The sequence below is a fragment of the Martes martes genome (genome assembly GCF_963455335.1).
Source record: "Martes martes genome assembly, chromosome: 1".
Taxonomy (NCBI): Eukaryota; Metazoa; Chordata; class Mammalia; order Carnivora; family Mustelidae; genus Martes; species Martes martes.
The window spans coordinates 130,483,738-130,506,340 of record NC_137888.1 but is presented as its reverse complement, the minus strand read 5'-3'; the positions used below and the strand labels follow the sequence as shown (position 1 = coordinate 130,506,340).

Genomic DNA, 22,603 nt, shown 5'->3' with positions numbered 1-22,603 from the left:
ATTCTCACTTTTGTTTGAAAACATATGATTGTGCTATTAATAAGTGGCAGGTCATTACCATTTCCTGCTCACCCCTACTGTGTGAGGAGTTACCGATATGAATTTCTCCAAGTCACAGGCAAAGGGGAGTGGCAATAATCAGATTGCTGTGATGGCCATTATAGTGGCAGAAGAGGAAATCTTCATTTCGGTCTACTCATTGCATTTTCTTGGAATTCAGGAATATGTGGTTTCCTAAGTGAAACAAAGGTTTCAAAATCTTATTCAAGCTCAATTCTTTTTATTACTTTCTAACTTTAGGGAGCAAGAGGATTTTCAGGAGAGAAGGTAGGTGACCGTCCTTCCTCTTGCTTAAGCTAGAGAGCAATTTCTTTGGGAAACAGTCCGGATTCCACTTGCTTTTCCTTTGCATACCTGCGGTGGGACTTAAAATTTTTTGACAAGGGGATAGGTGGGATGATCTTAATAGCCAAACTGCCATGTTCATGAATGGTATAAAGCAGGGACATATATGAAAATGTATACTTATCTGTAATAATTAAGCCACCATATTTGTCACATGATGCTCTTGAAGAGAGGGTCCTGAATGCAAGGAGTGGTAGTGAAGGGGAGTGTCAAATGGGAGATGGAGGCCAGTACGGGTTGATAGGAAAGGAGATGGCACAGTAGGATAATGACTTTACATTCAGATTTGGAGGCAAAGTACTCATTCGCTCATTCATGCACTCAAAAGATATTTTTGTAGGTACCAACTCTGTTCCCCACATTATCCTTGGAGTGACTACAAAGTGATGAACAAGACAGACAAGGGCTGATTGAGCTTCTTTACTCATGTCTCCTGGAGCCACTGATTCATCCATATGGCCTGTAGCAAATATATCACATAATTGTAGTCTGAGAGTTTGGTGTGCTTATTTTCATGCACTAACTCAGCTGTCCTCTGGTTTAAAAAAAGTGCCTGAAACTTGATTTCCTTTTAGATAGTAGGAGTAAATAGTTGATTTCACACATGTAATATGCATTTTATTTGGCTTACAAAACTCTGGACATTCTTTTTCAAAAGATGCTTTATAAGAAGTATGTTTTTAAAAAAATTGTTATTTTTATTTATTTGAGAGAGAACAAGAGGGAGAGAGAGAGAGAGAGCATGAGCAGAAGGAGGGGCAGAGGGAGAACCAGACTCCCCACTAAGCAGGACCCTGGGATCATGACCATACCTGAAGGCAGAAGCTTCACTGACTGAGCCACCCAGGTGCCCCTATAATAAATACAACTGTCATTCTGAGATTGTTGGCAAAACAAAGGGCCATGAGTTGGAAGTGATGGAATATTCGATGAGATGGCACTCTGCAGGGGCTAGTTTTTACTCTTATTTAGTTAGTTTCAGGTTTTCCATTCTTAAGGAGTTTTCTTATAGTAAGTTTCCCCAAATACATACATATGGATATAGTCCCATCTAACTCCTCCTTAATCCAAGAGATCTTCTGAGTTTCCATTATGTAAATTCATTCAGGCATATTTGCCAGTCTTTTTAATATTAAAAATGCCAATGACCAAAGAACCACTTTTAACTTGCAGAGGACCAGTGGGAAATGTTTCATTCAGTCTTGTGAAAGAGTTACTACTTGTTCCCAGTGCAAAAGTTGGAAAAGAAGTCTTTCTATCCCTTAGATTTGAGTTTCTTATCGTTTTCTTTGGAAATTAAAACGGTCAGGAAAAACAGTGTATAACACTAGTGACTGTTTTGGGAATGAAAATGATCATTGTTTTTTAATATATGAATGCAGTATATAAACGCCATTTCAGAAGGTCTAGATTCTTCTCCCAACTAAAACAAACATTAGCAAGGAAGTTAACATCAAAGCAGTAAGCATGTACACCTGGTCCTCTTTTCCCTAACAGTTTCATCTTCCTTTGCTCCACAGGGAAGCCCTGGTGATGAAGGTGTTGATGGCTTTGTTGGAGAACAGGTATAGAACGTTTCTCATTTCTATGTTTCTCCTCTATTAGTTTGGTATTTATGCTCTGTATTTATACTTTAAAATATAAAACACTATACTGTATTTTATACTTATATGTATATTTTATACACAGTCTATAAATGTTAGCATGCATACTCAACAGTGTCTAATCTATTATTTGCCCTTATCCTCAAAATATAAGGACCCTAGAAACATAGCTCTAATCAATTGTCTCCCATAATAACATGTTATAGTCCAGTATCTTTTTAAAAAAATTTGTTTATTTATTTGACAGAGAGAGATCACAAGTAGGCAGAGAGAGAGAGAGGAGGAAGCAGGCTCCCTGCCGAACAGAGACCCCGATGTGGGACTCAATCCCAGGACCCTGAGACCATGACCTGAGCCAAAGGCAGAGGCTTAATTCACTGAGCCACCCAGGCACCTAGTCCAGTATTTTATTCCCATTTATTTTTGTTAAATTCTATCAATTAGATATTGTTATTTTTATTGCTTTACTTAATCATTGCTTATCCAGCTTTACCCTCATATTTGTTACTTTCCCTGTATGCCTTCAAAGGAACATGAAAGATCTTGTTTCTTTTGCCTCAGGTACAGCTTTTAGAATTTCCTTTAATGGAGTCTATAAACTCCTTTGGTTTTTGTTTTTCTGAAAATTTCTTTATTTTACCATTTTTCTTGAAAGAGATCTTGGGGAAGTAATGATTTTCCTTCAGCACTTAGAAAATGGAATTTCATAGTCTTCTGGCTTCTCTTGTCTTCTGTCTCTTACTAGTGCTGTTTAAGAAGTTATCCTTCTTAACCTTCCAGCTTAAGAAGCTCCTGGGTGGCTCAGTGGGTTGAGGCCTCTACCTTCGGCTCAGGTCATGATCCCAGGGTCCTGGGATTGAGCCCCACGTCAGAAAGCCTACTTCCTCCTCTCTCTCTGCCTGCTTCTCTGCCTACTTGTGATCTCTGTCTGTCAAATAAATATAAAAAAAAATCTTAAAAAAAAGTTATCCATCAAACTCTTTGTTGTTACTTTTGTCAGCAATCTTAAAAAAATACTGTCATGCTGCTTTAAAAATTTTCCTTTCTTTCTAGTGTTCTGTGGTTTTAATATGTTGTGTCCAGGTGTGGGTTTCTTTTTATTTATCCTGCTTGGAGCTCGTTAGGCTTTTGAATTTGAGCATTTGTGCCTTCAGTCAGTTTTGGAGACTCCTTAGCAAATTCTCATTTTGAAATGTTTATCCTTCCCATTTTCTCTATTATCTCTTTATGGAAGTCTAATTAGAAATCTGTGAGAACTTGTGCTATCTGCAATGTCTCTTAACCTCTTTCATATTTTCTTTTTGTCTTTATGTACTGCATTTGGAGTACTTTCTCCAGTTTCAAGTTCATTAATTCTTATGTCACTTGTGTTTAATATACCATTTAACCTGTCAATTGGATTTTTAATTTCAGTTATTCTGATTTTCACTTTAAGAAGTTCTATTTGATTCTTTCTCGATTCTGTTTGGTCTCTTTTTAACAGTTGCTTATTATTTTACTCATTTTTTTAACCTATTTAAATGAATGAAATATTTTATATTCTGCGTATGATAATTCCAATAGCTGTAGTCATTACAAGCCTGATTTTGTTACCTGTTGTTTCTGCTGGCTTCTCCCTCATGGTGTTTCCTTCACGTGTGTTGTGAATTTTGATGGATTGATTGATTTGATTTTCTTTTTTCTCTTTTTTCCTTCTTTTTCTTTATTTTTTCCCTTTTTTGGTGACTTTTGATTTAAGTTTGTTTTTAAATGAACTTCATCTGTGAGATGTCATTAAGTTCTGCGTTGCGGTTGTTTGCTTCTGTCTCATACGTGGTGACATGTCCTCTTGAGATCACTTCAAAATAAATGATGGGATTTGGTTTTTCACACTGCACTCATGGAGTGATCAGAAGTCCTAAAGACAGCCAATCACTATTCTCTGGATTTCTGCTTTCTCTTTACTCTGAACTCTAAGGATTTCTCTTGTTTTTTTTACCAGCTCATGAACATATGTGGAGTATCTTAAACTTGGTTATCTGGAATTTATATTATTTTCAAAGGAAGGATTATTCAGGGCATTTAGTCTGTCACGTACAAGTTGGATGGTAAAGAAACTTTCCGCTCTTAGATAGAATGTGAAACTACGTGAAAAAAGTTTCTGGTGTGACTTGATATACAAAGCTTCTTTGTATATTTATTTTTCTTTTTCTAGGGTAATCGTGGAGCCCCAGGGTCATCTGGAGAAAAAGGAAATAGGGGAAATCGGGTAAAGTATGAAGATATTCTTCTCTCAAATTTCTACTGCATAAACTGACCTTGACAGTTTATTTTTAAGTTCTGGGAAATAATCCTCTAGTGGTTCAAGTTCTAGATTGGGAGTTAAAGGGCAATAAATATTAGCTCTTTGGAATCTTTAGTGAAGACCCTCTTATGCTGCTAGTGAAATGAATGATGGAAACTGGCGTCCTTAACCTTTGGATCAGTAATCACCATGCCCTCATGGGCTTTGCAAGGCTCCCTGTCACCAGTGATTCAGTCTCACACCCCAGCCCTCTCAGCCACATCCTTCACTACTGTCAGTCCAAAAGTGTCCTTTCCAATAAGATTGTACTATTCATTGTCCCCTGAGGATCCTCGTACATGCCCACCTCTGTGTCTTAACTCATGCTAGGTACCCTATCCCCGAGTGGCTTTTCCAGCTTCCATTTCCAGTGTTTATTTGAATATCACTTTCCCTCCAATTTCCAACTCCTCTCTTTCCCCCTCATGATACCCCCTTCTTGACCATATCTGTCTGTAGTGCTCTCTCCCTTCTCTACATCCTTCCCACATTATATTTCTGTGTAAGGGAAGGCAGATGCCTGGTGTGTGTACCACAGCTCTGCCTTCCTGTGCCCATGGCAGATATTACTAAGCAATTATGGAATCCAGCCAGAGGGATCCATCTCAGAACTGTTATACTCAGCTTGTGTTGATTGACTGAATTAGATAAGGGGTGGAGTTATGTTTTTGTGTACCCCTCATGGCATTAGAGTAATGCTTTTACCCCAAGGTGGGGATTGATTTCCTGATAAGTAACACAGGGAGTCACAAGAAATGGTTCTTTATTGAGGGAAGCTTAATTGATAAGCTGCAATTTGGGGATTAGATTTTGGAGAAGGTGGGGGACACCCCGCTTCTTTCAAGACTGGAGAGCCTTAGTTTCCATCCAATTCAGTTAAATTCAATAAATGCATGTTAAGAGCTTCTAACTTGTAGAAGGTATCCAGCAAAACACTTAGAAAGTTAGGCACATCATAATAAGAACCAAATGCCAGGCTCTATACTCAACATTTTAATTGATTATTCCATTTAATTTCCATTGCAGCCCGATAGAATGGGTACATCTGTTTCACAAATGAGAAAATGGAATCTTAGAGAAGTCAGAGAAATTTGCCTGGCTGGTAAATTGGATAGCAGAGTTGGAATTTAGAATTAAGTAACTCCCTTTTATCATTATATCAGGTGAGAAAAGAGATAAGGTGGAGTTACAAGTAACAATAAGAAGTGGCATTTTTTTTTTGTTTTTTAGAGTGTAGAGAACATTCCATTCCCTGCGTGTCTGAGAACCAGATCTCAGAGATGAGTCCCACTTCCTTAGGGTCAGAGTGTGGCATAGACCCTCTAGAACAAGGCATATAACACAATTTGAGAAAGGTTCCTAGGGTGGGGGCTCTTCCCAACTCTGCAGGAACTACTACACAGAGCGGGTACCATTAACAGTGTTTTTTTTTAAATTGTGTTATGTCACCATAAAACGGTAGGTTTTAAGAGAGGCAACCATTTGCTTATAAGGTCATAGTCTTATGGCAAGTTGCTTCACCTCACTGGTTCTCTTTCTATAGTACAAGCTCTAGAAATATTTTTCTCTTTTTTTGCCCCTTTTTCATGAGATCTGGCTGTGTCAGTGCTGCCCATGTCTGTGATAGAGAGAGCCTTCTTCTTATGTGTGTTTCTGCGTAGGAATATCAGGGAGAAGTGGAAAGATCAGGGACTCAGTGGTAGGGAGGACTGGGTCCAACTTCCCTGAGCCTTGGGTTCCTTGCCCGCACTATGTACTTCCTGAGTTGTAAGGATTCAGCAAGGTAATGCACACCTAGGGCCACATAAACAGACTTCCAATAAAAGTATGCTCTTTTCTGCATTGCAATTTCACCTATTTAGCTGCAAATGCTTTAAAGTTCAAGTACTAAATTGCTCTTTTAATGTGATTCTCATTTTCCCTCTTAATGTTCTCTTTCCTTTAGGCAACAGATGATCTTTTAAAGTGACACTTTTTTTTTTCTGTGATAAGGGCTTGACAGGACCACCTGGACCTCCTGGAGAGCACGGGGAGCCTGGGTTAAGAGGAGACCCTGTAAGTGCTGGTTGAAGGATTAGAGCTGCTTTTATCCAGGGACTTACAAACAGTTTGCTTAGACACAAAGACAACAATTAATTATTCATCAATGAGGCATCTGTTCAGCCTATCTTAGCCTTGCAATGAATAAGAGATTTGTGAAAAGACCCCATCTTATAGAACATTTAGGTTCTTAAAGAACTGAATGCAACTTTAATTGCATTGAGTATTCAGGATTTCTGAGCAAGTCTGGACAATTAAAATGTCTACTTTGGTACCTTTAAAAAAATCCTTTCATTTCTTTTCCTATCTTTCCTGTCCATTTGAGGTAAGCAAACTTTTCTTTTCTCAGGGGGATCCTGGAGCAGATAGTTACATCCAAGGCCCTAAGGGAGAAAAAGGAAAGCATGGACATTGGGTAAGATGGCCTCTGTTTGTTCAGGGATGCTGGTACATGTGGGAAGGATGCTAGCTGGCGAAGAAGGCTTGAACGTTCTGGTTGGATGAGCATAGAGAGCAAAACTGTGGGACTCCACTGCCTGTAGAGACAGGAGCTCAGAATGCTAATCTCCACTTATAGCCTTGTCCTGGCATCCTTGTCTTGTGGTTCTTTTTTTTTTTTTTTTTCCCTGAAAAAAAATCTCATTTCCCACAATACTAGTAACACAAGTTACTTAATCTCCTTTATCCTTGGTTTCTTCATCTCCTCAATGAAAGCATTGGGCTCAGTGATGCCTAAGATATTTTCAGTTTAAAAATTCTTCAATTTCATAATGATGTCTTGATTTAAAAGTGGTTAGGCCATTACACGGCTGACTCACTTTTCACCACTGCCAGTGTTGATGTGAATTGAGTACTAGCCATTTTTAAAGACAAGATCCTTGTCTAGTTTGGAAGATTGGAAGTGTCATGACAGAAGACCTTACCGAAGGTAGAAGACTTGTTAACTTTGTAGATACTGCTAACTGGTTGGAAGACATATTTAGATGTTTTATGTCCTAGTCATTAAAATGCATGACTGAAAAATGACTAAAGTAACCCAAGTGTCTCAGTCCTCACCTCTTATCATTCCCAATTTCCAGAAACAGGGTCTGCACAGCAAAATGTTTATAACTGGGAAGTACCCTCTATTTGCTTTGGACTCCAAATTACCTTCTTTGACAAAACTTTAGGATGTTGATTCTCTTCCCTGAATTGTGGCTCATTCATATCCATTTCATATATGTCCAGGTCCCAAGTACAATCCAGTTTGTAACAGGATCAGTACTATGTAGCTATGCCAGAAAACTGCCACTCCTTACTACAATAATTTCTCATCTTGTTGTTAATTATATTTATTTTGAACAAACTCCATTGAGAGGGTTCTCTTGGGTGAGTTGAGATCAGAGAGCCCAGTGAATAGATAATCAGTTATGGGATTGAGCTAAGAGAAGAGCAGGCCAGCACCCCTTAACCCATCTGAGCCCTGGTTTCCTCATCTGCAAGGTGGGAAGGTTACAGAAAACATTTGCAAGCTTCCATGAGTTAGTGGTTGTCATGGGAATTAAAATGTATGAATTGAGTTCATTTCCATGGTTTGCTCATGGTTTTACAGCTGGGAAAGCACTCCAGCCTCTAGACAAACTGTCCAGTACTCTGCGCATCACAGCGCCCCAGCCATGGGGCGAACCTCCTGCTCCCAGTTTTCAGAGGTCTCCATTGCTGACTTTAGAGCTAAGGGCTAACTTGGAACATTAGATCCCTGAATTGCGTGTGCAAACCACAATTGTGACCCTCTGAAGTGATGCCACGTCACACTGCACTTGTGTTCCACGTGGTTTCTACTCCCGTGCTGGGCTCAAAGAAGGGTGCTAAGTATTTCCTGAATAAACTTGGGTAATAAAAGTCACTCTCACCAGTTACATAAGCTTGCTGCTGCAGAGGCTGAAATTCTTGAGATATTCCATTAAATTCCATTAGAAGATAGACCTCTAGGGGGCAGTCTTTCCTCGGTACAGGTTTCCTTGACTATCCTGAAGCAGAAGCAGAGAGTTACTATGAAACCAATCATAAACAGAAACGGAGTAAGCAAAGAAGCAATTACCATTAATTTCCGCGGAGACATGTTTAAGTGTTCCCAGATCCCCCAAATAACCTCTCTTAGGCTTCCCTGATACCTTAGGACACATCTTGCTAAGGGATGCACAAAATAAATTGAGATGAATGGTTGCTCACAGAGTTCAAAGCTAGGGTGGCTGCGGCTGAGATGATGCTGAGTGTGGTCCCTGGGGAAGAAGCTTGGCTTGGCAGGGCCTCTGTAAAGGCTCAGTGCAAAACACATACTGAACGTTGTTTTCACTTTTTGCCCTTTTCTGTAAAAGTGAAAATCCTCCTTGTATTTCTTTTGGTTAGTGAAACCTGGTACTAATGTAGATCTTTCATAAAAGTGAAGTGGCTGAACACATACTTTTAAAGAGGGAGGATACCTGTATTTGGTTCTGAGTTGAACCAAAGAGCAGATTCTATGTTGCAGTTTGGATGGAGATAGTCCCCTGAAGGAAGCAGTCTTTTAAATGAAACAGAAACTTCATTATACACCCAGTATGGGGGAAAGAATGCAAAACCCATCATGTTTTTCCTCACTTCTGAGGAGGAAAACAAATACAAGCCTTTTGGAAGGCAGTCTGGCTATGTACAGCAGCTGGGACTGCTGTTTGTTGCTTGTATATTTTAATATACAAGTTTATATATTTTCATATGCAAGTGACAAAGCCTGACTAACAGTGTTTAGCTAATAAACATTTTTTTGAAAAGGTTTATATTTATTTACTTGACAGAGATCACAAGTAGGCAGAGAGGCAGGCAGAGAGAGAGAGAGAGGGAAGCAGGCTCCCTGCTGAGCAGAGAGCCCGATGCGGGGCTCGATCCCAGGACCCTGGGATCACGACCTGAGCCAAAGGCAGAGGCTTTAACCCACTGAGCCACCCAGGCGCCCCTAAACATGTTTTTGATAATCCAGGGAAAGTTCATTCCTGGATTGATACATAGCTCTATGATATCATTAAAAGCCAGGATGTCATCAGGGACTCAGCCCCTTTCTTCCATGGTTACATCTTCAGTGTGGTCCCTGGACTTAGCAGCCCAAGCATTTGTCTTTATGTTTACATAAAATGCCAGAAGGAAAGGCACTTTCCTTTGATCAGGTCACGGTCAGCAATATTCTCTTTTTGTCCCCTTTGGCACGTTGGCTGGCTCATGTGCACCCCGCCTGCCCAAGATACCAGAGAAAGCAAGTTTCTGACAGAGGCAATGAGATTTCCATGACTGGTTCAGACCTGTCATAATTCGTTCCTTGGGGCTGAGTGTGTTGTCCCAAATGAAACATTTTCTCAGCAAGAAAGAAAGGGGCAAGAGTGTTGTGTAGCCCCCAACTGTATCTGCCAAGGGTTAAGGTGTGTATGTCCTTTGATCCAGTCTCTCCAGTTCTAGAGATTTATTTAGAAGCTAATCATGGACCAGCACAAAAATTCAGCTCCAAGGATGGAGATTAGATTATTAGATTTTAAATCACTACACTGCTTGAATGTCCAATGATAAGGGATTGTTTATATAAACAATGGCACACAATCAAATATTACTAAGCCGTGAAAAATAGTTTAGAAGACTATTTCATAACAAGGAAAACATTCATGATGTAATATTAAGTGAAAAGACCAGATTACAAAACTCTGTATTCAGCAAGAGTCCAAATTTTTTTTTTAAGATTTTATTTATTTATTTATTTGAGAGAGTGAGAGAGAGCATGAGAAGGGAGAAGGTCAGAGAGAAGCAGACTCCTTCCTGGGCCGGGAGCCCGATGTGGGGCTTGATCCCAGGACTCTGGGAACATGACCTGAGCCGAAGGCAGTAGCCCAACCAACTGAGCCACCCAGGCACCCAAGAGTCCAAATTAGTAGAATATAGCTATATCTGTTCTGGAAAGATAAACACCCAGAAATTAAGCTTTTTTTTTTTCTTTCTTAACCTTACCCTCTGAATTTTTGAAATATTCTATGACGAACTTGTATTATTTCTTACCCTGGCTTTTCATTTTGAAAAATTTTAAATCTACAGAAAAAGTTGTAGTTTCAAGAACAGCATAGTGTACATCAATTTTTATCATTTAGCCATATTTACTTTATGTCTCTCTATACAAATACATAGGTAATATTTGATATATTGATATTGAGTTATTTGATTAATTAATTAATCAAGGATTAATTGAAGGTCTTATAACATTTCTCTTCCAAATAGTCAGCAAGTATCTTTTTTTTTTTTTAAAAGATTTTATTTATTTATTTGACAGAGATCACAAGTGGGTGGAGAGGCAGGCAGAGAGAGAGAGGGGGAAGCAGGCTCCCTGCCAAGCAGAGAGCCGGATGTGGGGCTCGATCCCGGGACCCTGAGACCATGACTTGAGCGGAAGGCAGAGGCTTAACCCACTGAGCCACCCCGGCGCCCCCAGCAAGTATCTTTTAAGAACAAGTACATTCTTTCATATAAACAAAATACAGTCATCACACTCAAAAAATTTAATATGGCACAAAATTATTTTCTAATATGCAGTTCATATTCAGATTTCTGCACTTGCCCAAATGATGCCCTTCATGTCTGTGTTTATTGTTGTTGTTCTGAGATCTAATCAAGGACTGTTTGGAATATTTAATTGTCTTGCCTTGGTTGTATCCTTCAGTCACAGCTGTTGTCCAGTTATTTGTTTCCATGACATTGATATTTCTGACCAGTTATTTTGCTAAACATCCTTCAGTTAAGATTTGTCTGATTGTTTCCGCATGACTAGACTCAGATTAAGCATTTTTGGCAGATTAAGCAAGGCGGTACCCTTCTTCTTTTCATTTATTTATTTATTTATTTATTTATTTTTAATGAACATAAAATGTATTATTTGCCCTAGGGTGGTTCTTCTTCTTCTTCTTCTTCTTCTTCTTCTTCTTCTTCTTCTTCTTCTTCTTCTTCTTCCTCTTCTTCTTCTTCTTCTTTTTAAAAGATTTTATTTATTTATTTGCCAGAGAGAGAGCGAGTGAGAGAGAAAGAAAGTGCACAAGCTGGGGGAGCAGCAGGAGGGGGAGAAACAGACTCCCTGCTGAGCAGGGAGCCTAATGTGAGACTCAATCCTAAGATCCTGGGATCTTGACCTGAGCTGAAGGAAGATGCTTAACTGACTGAGCCACCCAGATGTTCCTAGGCGGTACCCTTCTCGATCATCAGGAGGGACACTATGTTGGCTGTCTCATTACTGGTACATTAATTTGGTCACCTGAGGAAGATGAGGTTCACCATACTTATCCATTGTAAACATACTTTTTCCTTCCTTGTAATGATCAAGTAATCTGGCGATGATACTCTGAGACTGTAAACTTCTTGTTTCCCGACAGTCTTTCACCCAGTGATTCCAACATCTGCCCAGATAATTCCTTTGCTATGCTGCAAAAAACTGTCTACTATTGAAATGAGAAAATGATAAGCATTTTAAGAAAAAAAAAATCTTTTTAAAAATCTAGACCAATCATGAGAGTGCCTTGTCTGAAGACTCCTTTCTCATACAGCCTACCATATTAAAAATAATTCCCATTATAAAAGTAACACTACCAGGGCACCTGGGTGGCTCAGTTGGTTAAGCGTCCAACTCTTGGTTTCAGGGCAGGTCGTGATCTCGGGGTCCTGGGATCCAGCCCCGTGTGGGGCTCCATGCTCAGCCGGGAGTCTGCTTTGGGATACTCTCTCTCCTTCTGTCCCTCATTCCTCTCTCTCAAATAAATACATAAATCTTTAAAAAAAAAAGTAACACTACAGATATTTGGGAATACAGAAAAGTAAAATGTAGAGAAAAATTTAATAGTTCCAGTAGCCAAGAAAAACATCAGTTTACGGAACTTTCCTAACTTGTTGATGGCAAATCTACTCTCCCTGAGAAAGTCAGATAAGGATCCCATGGGCTTATTTTAAAATGTTCTAGTACAATATAAAGAAATGAGGAAACATCATTTTGTCTTTCTCCATATTCGGGATAAATTATTCTTTCAGAAAATTTAACATACTTGAAAAGAATGTTATGACACATTTTTTCTCCTTATGCTTCTGAGAAAACATAATTTTTAATAATTGCATACTATTTCAAAAAGCGTTTCTTATCATAATTTTATCAACATTTCCCTCATACTGTGGGATATTTATATTGTTTCAGAATTTAATCTATTATAAATAACAGTTGGAAGAACAGCTTTGCACAAATGTTTTTATTTCTGTATTTCACATTCTCTTCCTATTTATGTGTTCTTACTGAGTTGGCATGTGACTTTACTGCGTATCTGAAAATATCCCTACTTGGAATCCAAGGTGGTTTCCATTTCTCCTGAAAGATGGACTCATTTTCCCTGGACATCACTCATCTTCTCACTTCTGACCTTGAGGAAATGAGAGCACTAGAGCATTTCCTCATCCTGACCGTGTGTAACCTCTCCCTCTGTCATCATCAGTCCGCATTGGTCACTCCGCACGTGCAGAGACTCGCTCTTCTGCCTTCTGTTTCTGTCCGCCACTCTGCACCTTATATGACGGGTAGGAAGGGAAGTACCGGTGTTTTTCAAATATTAAGCACAGGCTATTCAGGAATATCTCTGACTACTGTCCCAGCATGATGAACACTGAAAAGTTGTCACATGAACAATCTCTGGGGAAAGGTGCCTACAACATGGCTATTTTAAAACCCCAGAATTAATGCATTTGCTTCTAGAGAACTACTGACCAACAGAACTTTCTGAGCTCCAATATCCTATATCTGTGCTAATATGGTAGCCACTGGCCACATGGAGTTACTGGACCCTTGAAATGTGTATAGTATAACTGAGAAACGACCTTTTTAATTTAATTTAATTCTAATGAATTTAAAATTGAGAGCCACCTGTGACCAGTGGCCTCTGTATCGGAGAGCTCGTGTCTGAAGAAAAAAAGGCAGAAGAGTGCAGACCTCTAAACTTTTTTATTCCCTTGACTTCTTCCTTTTCAGGGACGTTCTGGTTTTGATGGACCTCAGGGGGAGCCTGGAAATGTTGGCCCTCAGGTTAGTACAACCACTCATGGGTCTTATTTCAGCTGTTTTTGTGGAGGAGAGAGGTTGGCTGGGCTGAAAATTGGCTTGTTTCCTTCTCTAAGGTCTCTGCTTCCCTTCTACTCGTAGGGGTCAAGAGGAAGACAAGGTGCACCAGGGCTGAAGGTCAGTGCTTTCTGGAAAGACTTGCTTCTCACTTCATAGATATACCTATTTCAAATAGTTCTCTCTGAGGTCAAAGGGAGTTCTGGTTGGGCTGTCTGAGGTTGCAGGAGGATCACTGAGAAGTTTTCATTAAGACCTTTTCCATGAAGAAGAAAAAGTTAATATGGTTCTCTGCTTCCCCTCCAACCTGGTATAATATTTCATTTAGGTTGAAAGGAAGCTAATACCTTAGTGAATGGTTTTACCTCTGAAATCATGATTTTTTTTCATTTAAAGAAGTGAGACTTCCTGTGGGTATGCTAGGGGATCTCATAGTCCCTAAACGATGAAAAAGGATTGAGCTTTTAGCATTTATTCAAAGGGGAAGGATGTGATTTGTGGGTGGGATAGAGGCTATCTCTGTGGGGATTCTTGTATTTTGCTAAGCAATTATCTAGCATCAGTCACTGTGCTATGCCTTTATTTCTAACACTTTTAGTAACCCTTCTAAGGCCCCAGGAGTTAGGAGCACCATTGGTTAACTTTTACAGATAAAAGAAAAGATACAGATTTAGCAAAACTTGTCAGAGGGCACATGGCTAATAATCAGTAGAAACAGGATTCAAATCTGAAGATCAGGGTGCTCTTAGAAATTCTTTTACAAAATAAATTTATTATATAGTCTTCTCTCTAACACAGTGTGGTCATGCTTGGCTGTTGTTGGTTGTGTTTGTTTGTTTGTTTGTTTGTTTTTAGCATTCTCATGATTTAGAGATTGAGAAAAAGCCATAGATTGATTTATGTCAACTCTAAGTCCCTATGTGTGTGTGTGTGTGTGTGTGTGTTGGGTAGTGACTTCTGACCTCCTAGGTATAAAAGAAGATGGAACTGCTAGTCTTCAGATCAAACAGGTTAGAAAAGCATGGATATTGAGAAATTCAAAGTCAAACAAGTTCTGTCAACACCAAGTAAAATATTATTTCTCACAAAATGTTTAGGATTTGAAATCAATTCTTTTTTAAAAAAGTCTTATTTATTTGAGAGAGGAAGGGAGAGAGAGAGCGAGTGAGCGAGCAAGCACAGTTGGAGAGGGAGAAGCAGGCTCCCCGCTGAGCAGAGAGCCTGATGTGGGGCTTGATTCCAGGACCCTGAGATCATGACCAGAGACAGACACCTAACTGAACAATCCAGGTGTCCTGAAATAAATTCTTAAATCGATACTCTCTTGTACTATTAATTTGGTTTTAATACTTACAAAATAAATGTCTTGAGCTATCATTTTATCCTATTGTTTTTACCCCCAAAAGGCAGAAAGAAATAGCCTAAGTTTTGAGGAAATTAAGTGGCTCTAGGCAATAGAAGGAATTTCTTACTCTTGAATTATTTAAGTCTTTTGTGATGCTAGGTGTAGTTTATCTAAATGTCCACTCAGTTCACTGTGGATTCTCTGCTCAGTTGGGTCATGGTTATTTTTGTTTCCCTATGTCACCCCATCTCCTGTGTTACTCTTTTTTAAATTTAATTTAAATAAGAGTGAAGCCTGTGCATATATTGAAAGTCAAACTGCATTTGTAAGCTTAATAGTGAAAGATATCTTCCTGTCCATTCTTTCCAGCTTTTCGGGAACACTTTCTTTCATCTCTGGGCAATTCCTTCTGGTATTATTGCTGGTTTTCTTTTCTTTTTTTTACTTTACCTTATTTGATTTTATTTTTATTTTTTATTAACATATGATGTATTATTTGTTCCAGGGGTACAGGTCTGTGAATCATCAGTCTCACACAATTCACAGCACTCACCATAGCACATACCCTCCCCAATGTCCATCCCCCAGCGACCCCATCCCTCCCACCCCTCCCCTTCAGCATCCCTCAGTTTGTTTCCCAAGATTAAGAGTCTCTTATGGTTTTCTATTGCTGTTTTTCTAAACAACATGCTTATTTTGCTGTTTCTTGGTTTTCAGTTTGGGATATTTTTCTCTCGATTTCTGACTATGGGGGAGAAAGATTGTTCTTAACCTGTGCATTTCCTTCTCCATACACTTGTCTCCAGTTCATCCTTGCCGTACGCTTAACTTCTCCACTTCTGGTCAAGCCAGCTGATTGCTCATATGGCTGGGCAAATATGTTTTCCTTGAGCCAGCCTCTCTTCTTATTTGCTTTGTGTTCTACGTGCCTATTACCAGTTAATTTTAAAGCTCTTTGAGAAAACTGAGAACTTCCCAATGTATTCAAACAGGTGGGATATATTTCTCTTGGATTTCCTCCTTCCTGGGCCCTCTGTCTTCCTGCTCTAATTCAGATCCATTTTTCTCTGGGCCTCTGTACTGTTGTCTTATCGGGACAAATTGTAAAACAGTGACCTCTCTTTTGGGGAGCAGAGAAAAATGTGTGCAAACTTCTGCCTTTCATAGAAAGCCTCTCCATTTAGCACATTGTAATCTTGATGAATCCCTGTCTTTGTTCTTTTTCCTTTGCTTTTTAATTAAAATTTTTTTAAAAATAAGAGATAAAATCCCAACTATTTGCAGACTCCAAGGTGAAGTGGGGTTATTCAACACATCAGTAGTTTGCTAGTTAACCCAGTGTCGGAACACTGGTCATATAGATGCATTTATGTTTTGAGGCTGCAGCTTGCTAAAGATGGGCAAGTACTATTGGCAGAGTACAGTTTACAGAGGTGCTGAATTCCGAATCACAGCATCCCTTGGATATGGAAAAAGGTGGTTCATTACAGTCTATAAAATTAGAGATGCTGGCATCTACAAGATACATAACAAACTGGAATTCTAAATAATATGTTTTTTTAAGGGGGAGGAGAGGGGGTCCATGCTCATTCTCCCTCTGCATGTTTCTGACACAGTGTGACTTGTGTGTCACTTGTGAAACATTGCTTTTTTTTTTTTTTTTAGGTTTTATTCATTTATTTGACAGAGAGGTCACAAGTAGGCACAGAGAGAGGGGGAAGCAGGCTCCCTGCTGAGCAGAGATCCCAAAGTGGGGCTCGATCCCAGGACCCTGAGATCATGACCTGGGCTGAAGGCAGAGGCTTAACCCACTGAGCCACCCAGGTGCCCCCTAAATAATATTTTTTATGGAAAACATTGTATTATGGCAAACAAATCAATGCAGAGTTTATTTTGGCAATAAGGAAAAACTTGAACTTGTTAATTATGATAAAATTAAGAATATCATTTGTTTTTTATATGTCCATAAACCCACTAGCCTCCAGCAATTATTTTCATGTTTGTGTGTTTCCTGTACTAGATAGATAATAAGGAGTTATTTTAATGGGTATACTATTTTACAGTCTGCTTTTCTGTTTCCAATCTTCCTGTTATCAGTTTAACATATTATAGCATACTCTGTAGAAGAACAATGATTTGCTAAACAATTCTTATGTTGAGCGTTTAGGTAATTTCTATTATGTTAGATATCATAGTCAGTGATGTAAAGAAAAACTGTATTATAAGGTTTTTGTCTTGTTCCTGCTTTTGCTTTGCTGAAATGATTTCCTTAATATAAATGTATAGACATGGAGGTACAATAAAAGAGTCTGAACTTTGTTCCATAGAGCCAAATTGTTTTCAGAATGTTGCACTGTCAATGTCAGTAATGTGATAGGCAAACATTTCACAACCTATCTCAAAATTTCTAGCTATGTGCCTTTAAAACATACAAAATGAGGGTTGCTGGAGGGGAGGTGGATGGGGGGACGAAGTAATTGGATGATAGGCATTAAGGAGGGCATGTGATGTGACGAACACTGGGTGTTACAGACAACTGATGATTTTTTTTTAACTTTACATCTGAAAATAATGATGTACTATATATTAGCTAATTGAATTTAAATTAAAAAAATAAAAAAGTTGGGGCATCTAGGTCGCTCAGTGGTTAAAGCCTCTGCCTTTGGCTCAGGTCATGATCGCAGGGTCCTGGGATTGAGCCCCGAATCGGGCTCCCTGCTTGGCAGGGAGCCTGCTCCCCCCCCACCTACTTGTGATCTTTAATAAATAAATAAAATGTTTATAAAAAATTATGTTTATAACTCTAGAAATCAACCGCTAAAGACCAGAATAATACAGCAGTAATGATTGAGAGAAGTCCTTCCCATTTACCTGAATAGTTTTAAAAACTTCAGAAGCATGAGGAATTGATCTATGTAGTGATTAATTCTGAGTTCAAGATTTTTTTTCTCTTTGCAAATCCATGAATAAATAGTAACCTTCCCAAAGCCTGAATAACATGAAAAAGAAGGCAGAATAATTCACAAAATGGGTATTATCCTCAATCTTACAAAACGTATCTTCTCTGTAGAAGTGAAAATATTAATTTGAGGGTGAAATTAATCAGTTATTAGATGAATCACATTAACAGCTCACCTTTTGCCTAGAGAGCCAGCTTAATGTTGTAAGAACCTGTAGGGTGTTTTTTTTTTTTTAAAGATTTTATTTATTTATTATTCAGAAGAGAGAGAGACAGAGAGAGAGCATGAGAGGGGTGAGGGGCAAAGGGAGAAAGAGGCTCTCTGCTGAGCAGAGACTGATGCTGGTTTTATCCCAGGACTGAGCCACCCAGGTGCCCTGAATCTGTAGGGCTTTAAAGCCAGTTTTCTGGGGGCAACCTGGGTGGCTCAGTCAGTTGAGCGTCTGCCTTTGGCTCAGCTCAGTATCCCAGAGTCCTGAGATCCAGCCCCATGTAGGTTCCCTCCTCAGCAGGGAGTCTGCTTCTCCCTCTGCTTCTGCCTCTCCCCCAGCTCCTTCTTTCTCTCTCTCTCTCTCAAATTAAATAAAATCTTTAAAAAAAAGCCAGTTTTCTGCCATTTCTCTATGTGTTTCATGTGCCTTGCCCCAGAATGTCACACCTGTTGCTGTGTTCAACCTTCTAAGTTTCTTCACAAGGGCAAAGTGTCCTTAACACCAGCAAGCATTTAGCCGTATCACTTAAAAGGAATGAATGGGCTTTTTACGAACCTTTTGTGAAGTGGGAGCTTGGGTTATTTAAACAAAATAATTTTGCTTTTATCACCAGCCAAGATATTGGAAGGAGACGTGCAAAGACTGGGAAAGACAGTAAGAATCTGGTTTTCCAACATAAGTGGAGGCTCTTCTTCCCATATCCTCTCCAATCCCAAGAGAACGGAGCACGGACAATCAAAACCTTTTTTTCTTTCTTTCTTTCTCTTGTGGCTTTCAAGTGACATCTTGCAGGAAAACCTGCCTTCAATAGAAATGTTATCAGTGCCTCGTGAACTCACTAAGTTTTGCTTATTTTGACAGGGTGTGCGCGGAGAACCCGGTGAACGGGGTTACCAAGGAGAGCTTGGATACCCAGGCTCACAGGTTGTATCAGTGAACTTGTTTTTAGTGCTAAAGGATATTTGTTTGAAATTATCACACAGATTCTTGGATAGGGACTTAACATATATCAGAATGGCCTTGGATATCTCTTTTCCAGGGCCTTCCAAAGCAAATTGTATAGTATCTCTCCTGGGCAAGTTAAACTCCAATAACTAATATTTACTAAGTTCTTATTATGTCTTAAATACGGCCCTAAGCACTTGTATTAACACATTCAACATTTAACGGAAGGTTATTATCCTTATTTTACAGAGAGAAATGGAGGGGGGATGGAGAAGTTAGGTAAATTGGCCAAGCTCACACAACTATTGAATGATAAAGATGGGATTCAAACTCAGGCAGGCTAGTTGTAAAATATATGTTCTTAATTACTGCCTCTGAAACTGTGTCTTCAAAGTATTCACATTTGGCATGAAAAATCAGTAAAGGGTTTATTGAGTATCTGTTATACATAGGGCAATTTGCTAATAGGCGTGGGATGTTCAGAACATTAAGGCAAGGAAGGGACTTGTCCTCAAGTCGGGTGTTGTAACTATTCAGTGATAACTGGAAATTTGAACTTCCAACCAGTTCTTTTGGAATCTTCTAAGTATAACCCAAATCTGTCATTCTGTAAATCCTTCTGGAACATGTCCTACCTCTTTTTTTTTTAAAGGCCAAATTGTTTCCAAGTATTAAATGGAAGAACTTTAAAACAACAACTCTTACTAACACATTGAATCATTCTCCATAACTTTAAAAAGTCTATGAGCGTCACGCGATAATTTTGAAAGGTTTCTGTTGTTTTTTGACTTGACAAAGGTACAAAAGAATGAAAAGGGTGATTGAAGTGTAATTAGAGATTGTATTTATTTTATGATGGAAAATAGTGTCTGAACATAGGGAGAAACAACCGAGAGATGGATTTTTGCCTTTCTTTTGATCACTGACATAATTCAAATTTGGACCCCCTGCCACTGTGGCGTCGTGGTTTTCTTTTTTATGTTCACTTTATCATACCGCTGAGTGCAAGGGGAGCAAGCTGTGTTATGAACCATGAGCAAGATAATCAATAAAAACCTCTCCTTAATTTCCCCACCCACTGGGATGTGAGTATGATGCTCTATTTAAATGGGTGATTACAATGCCTCACGCAAGAGTATAGAAGGTATAGAAGCCACGATCCATGCTTCTAACAGGAAAGCATTTCTCAGAAAAGCTGGAGAAAAATGAGTGTTGAAATCAGTAAAGTTAAATAGGTCAGGGAGAAAATGAGTACCTCCCCAGCAACATGCCCAGTGAGATTAGGCTATTGTACTATTGTGAACAAGCAACTGTACTATTGGTTCTTGATAAAATCAAAATACGTTCTCTGGTCCTCAGCCCTTGGATATATAAAGCAAAGGTTGAATTTTGAAAGGAGATCAGTATCTTAGCAGCCCCTCTCATTCCCCTTTTAGAATTTAAAATTAGTTGGGCATATTAAAATATAAAAGCAGTGTTCTGAAATTTTAGGGCTCATTGGACTCAGCTGCAGAGGTGGTTATAGGTACAGATGGAAAAGGCTCACATCTGGTGTTTCTGGTAGAAAGAGCCTGGGGGGCTCCCTTGCAGATGCTGCTGAGTGGAGTGTGATAAACACACTAGTGATGGGTCAGGACACCCTGATTTGTGCTCTCATTGTTGACTAAGGTGACTTTGGGGTTACATGGGAATAAATAGCTCCATAAACATTGATTGAACTTCAATTTCATCTTGGGACTAGGGACTGAGAGGAAGACAAGGAACACCAGGCAAATCTGGACAAAGAGGCTTACCGGGTGCTGAGGTAAGTTGGAAGCACTAAAAGGTACAGCAGAGCTGCTCATTAACAATGTTAACAGTGGCCATGGCATTCAGATACCTGAGTGTTCCCGACGAATAACGTAAAGCTACGCTCTTTGCCCTGGGATTTGTGGGTATCAGGGGTTTCTAGAAATAGCTAATTTGATCACTGGGTATACCCCCTTCTCTAGGTATTGTGGGAATATAGTGATCAACGAGATTGGGTTGGAGCCCCAAGGGTGTTTAACCCAAGCTCATAGTGCCTTACCTATAGTGTGACAAAAAATAGAACTGTAAAAGGGGCATCAAAGACTAATTTACTGCTTATAAACATAAAAGGAAGCATTGCCATCCCAGTCTTATAGATGAGGTGACTGAAGCTCAAAGGGATTAAGAATGATTTGTCATCTGGATAGGAAGTGGCTGAAGTGGCTCCCAGCTTGGTTCCCTCTGGTGTCCCTTCTACTCCTAACCTAGGATCCCAGCAGTTCATGGAAGGGTCGGACCTCATTGAGACAGGTGATGAGGAGTGGCTTCTAATGATGGGAGCATCTGGGCTTCAACACTGAGCAGCGTGATTTAAGTTAGGCAGAAGCATCTTGATCTGGAGATTTCAAACTCACATCTCCAGGATGGCCTATGTTCTAAGTCTGTTCTGACTCTCTCTCAAGCAGGAAGAGTCTAGTCCTGTAAACCCATTGTATTGTTTTCATTTTCATTTGATAATATTTTCTGTTTGGAGTGGGTGAAAGTCCAGGTGTTTGTCTTCTCGATCTCCTAATCAAATGGTGTTTTTCCCTTTAGCAGCCAGATCATTGCTTCAGTGCTCAGTACTTGGAAGATGTGACCTCTTGCCCAGAATGCCTCCCTCCTCCTCCCCCACCCCACCATGCAGCCCAGAGATTAAATGTGCATAGGAAACATTTTGTCTGTTGAAGGATATGATTAATTGTACAAAACATTAAAGGTGATTTGTGAGTATAGGACCAGTTCCAGACTATTTCAATAATAGCAAGAGAGTCAGACAGTTAACATTGTGCCCCTTGAGGTGATTTTAGTCCTGATCTTATTGCAGGGGATTCCTGGGCCTCCTGGGCCAATTGGTTCCAAAGGAAAAGCTGGACCAACAGGAATGAAGGTAAATGTCGAAAAACACATCTTTTTTTAATTGCAACTTGGGTTTCCTTATGCAAATCTCTCCTTACATGATCGTTTCCAGCAGGAGTTTCTGATATGGTTGGAGGTGGTATTGACTGGCCATTACCTTATAGATGGACCAATGGATACAGGGAAGGAAAGACATATAGACTGACATATAGAAAGATGGATGGATAGTTGGCCACCTATATCAGTAGGCAAAGACATATCAATAAAAAGATACATATATGGATTCAGTACAAATACAGATTCTCACATTCACACCTCAAAAAATCAGAATAATACAAAATTCTGTTCCTGGTGCTTCATACCTGGTTTTGCTAATTTTCAGTGCCAAAATCTCTATTTGTTATTATCTGTGTGTAACGAAGTCTAGAGGAAGAGACTTACCTTGGACTATACGGTGATGCCAATAGGACCTGAAAAGTGTGAGTGTAGAATCTCTAAGGAAAATGTCATAAGATTGCATGAACTCACAGGAGAAAATTAACTTCATGTTTACCTTTTATTGCAAAAGGGGGAATTTGGTGATGTAGGAGCCACAGGCCCGCGGGGTCCACAAGGACAAAGAGGACAACCTGTAAGTCTGCTTTCTCTGTTTTGGACTCTTGATTCACTTTCTTGTTTCTTATTTCTTCTTGTTTCCCACCAAATTCTCATATTCTTCATGAATATTTGGGACA

At 39.4% G+C, this 22,603-nt stretch overlaps 1 protein-coding gene across 1 annotated transcript in view; it reads left to right on the top strand.

Annotated features, from left to right (window-relative positions):
- The window catches only part of LOC308345533 (collagen alpha-4(VI) chain-like), a gene marked incomplete at both ends in the record, with an annotated part of 96,893 nt that overhangs the window by 37,221 nt on the left and 37,069 nt on the right, over nt 1-22,603 (top strand). The window contains 11 exons of the mRNA XM_080807767.1: nt 301-327; nt 1,926-1,970; nt 4,204-4,257; nt 6,325-6,387; nt 6,722-6,787; nt 13,415-13,468; nt 13,586-13,621; nt 18,879-18,941; nt 20,704-20,766; nt 21,838-21,900; nt 22,438-22,500. Coding sequence (XP_080663893.1) covers nt 301-327; nt 1,926-1,970; nt 4,204-4,257; nt 6,325-6,387; nt 6,722-6,787; nt 13,415-13,468; nt 13,586-13,621; nt 18,879-18,941; nt 20,704-20,766; nt 21,838-21,900; nt 22,438-22,500 — 597 coding nt within the window. The remainder of the gene's footprint in view (nt 1-300; nt 328-1,925; nt 1,971-4,203; nt 4,258-6,324; nt 6,388-6,721; nt 6,788-13,414; nt 13,469-13,585; nt 13,622-18,878; nt 18,942-20,703; nt 20,767-21,837; nt 21,901-22,437; nt 22,501-22,603) is intronic.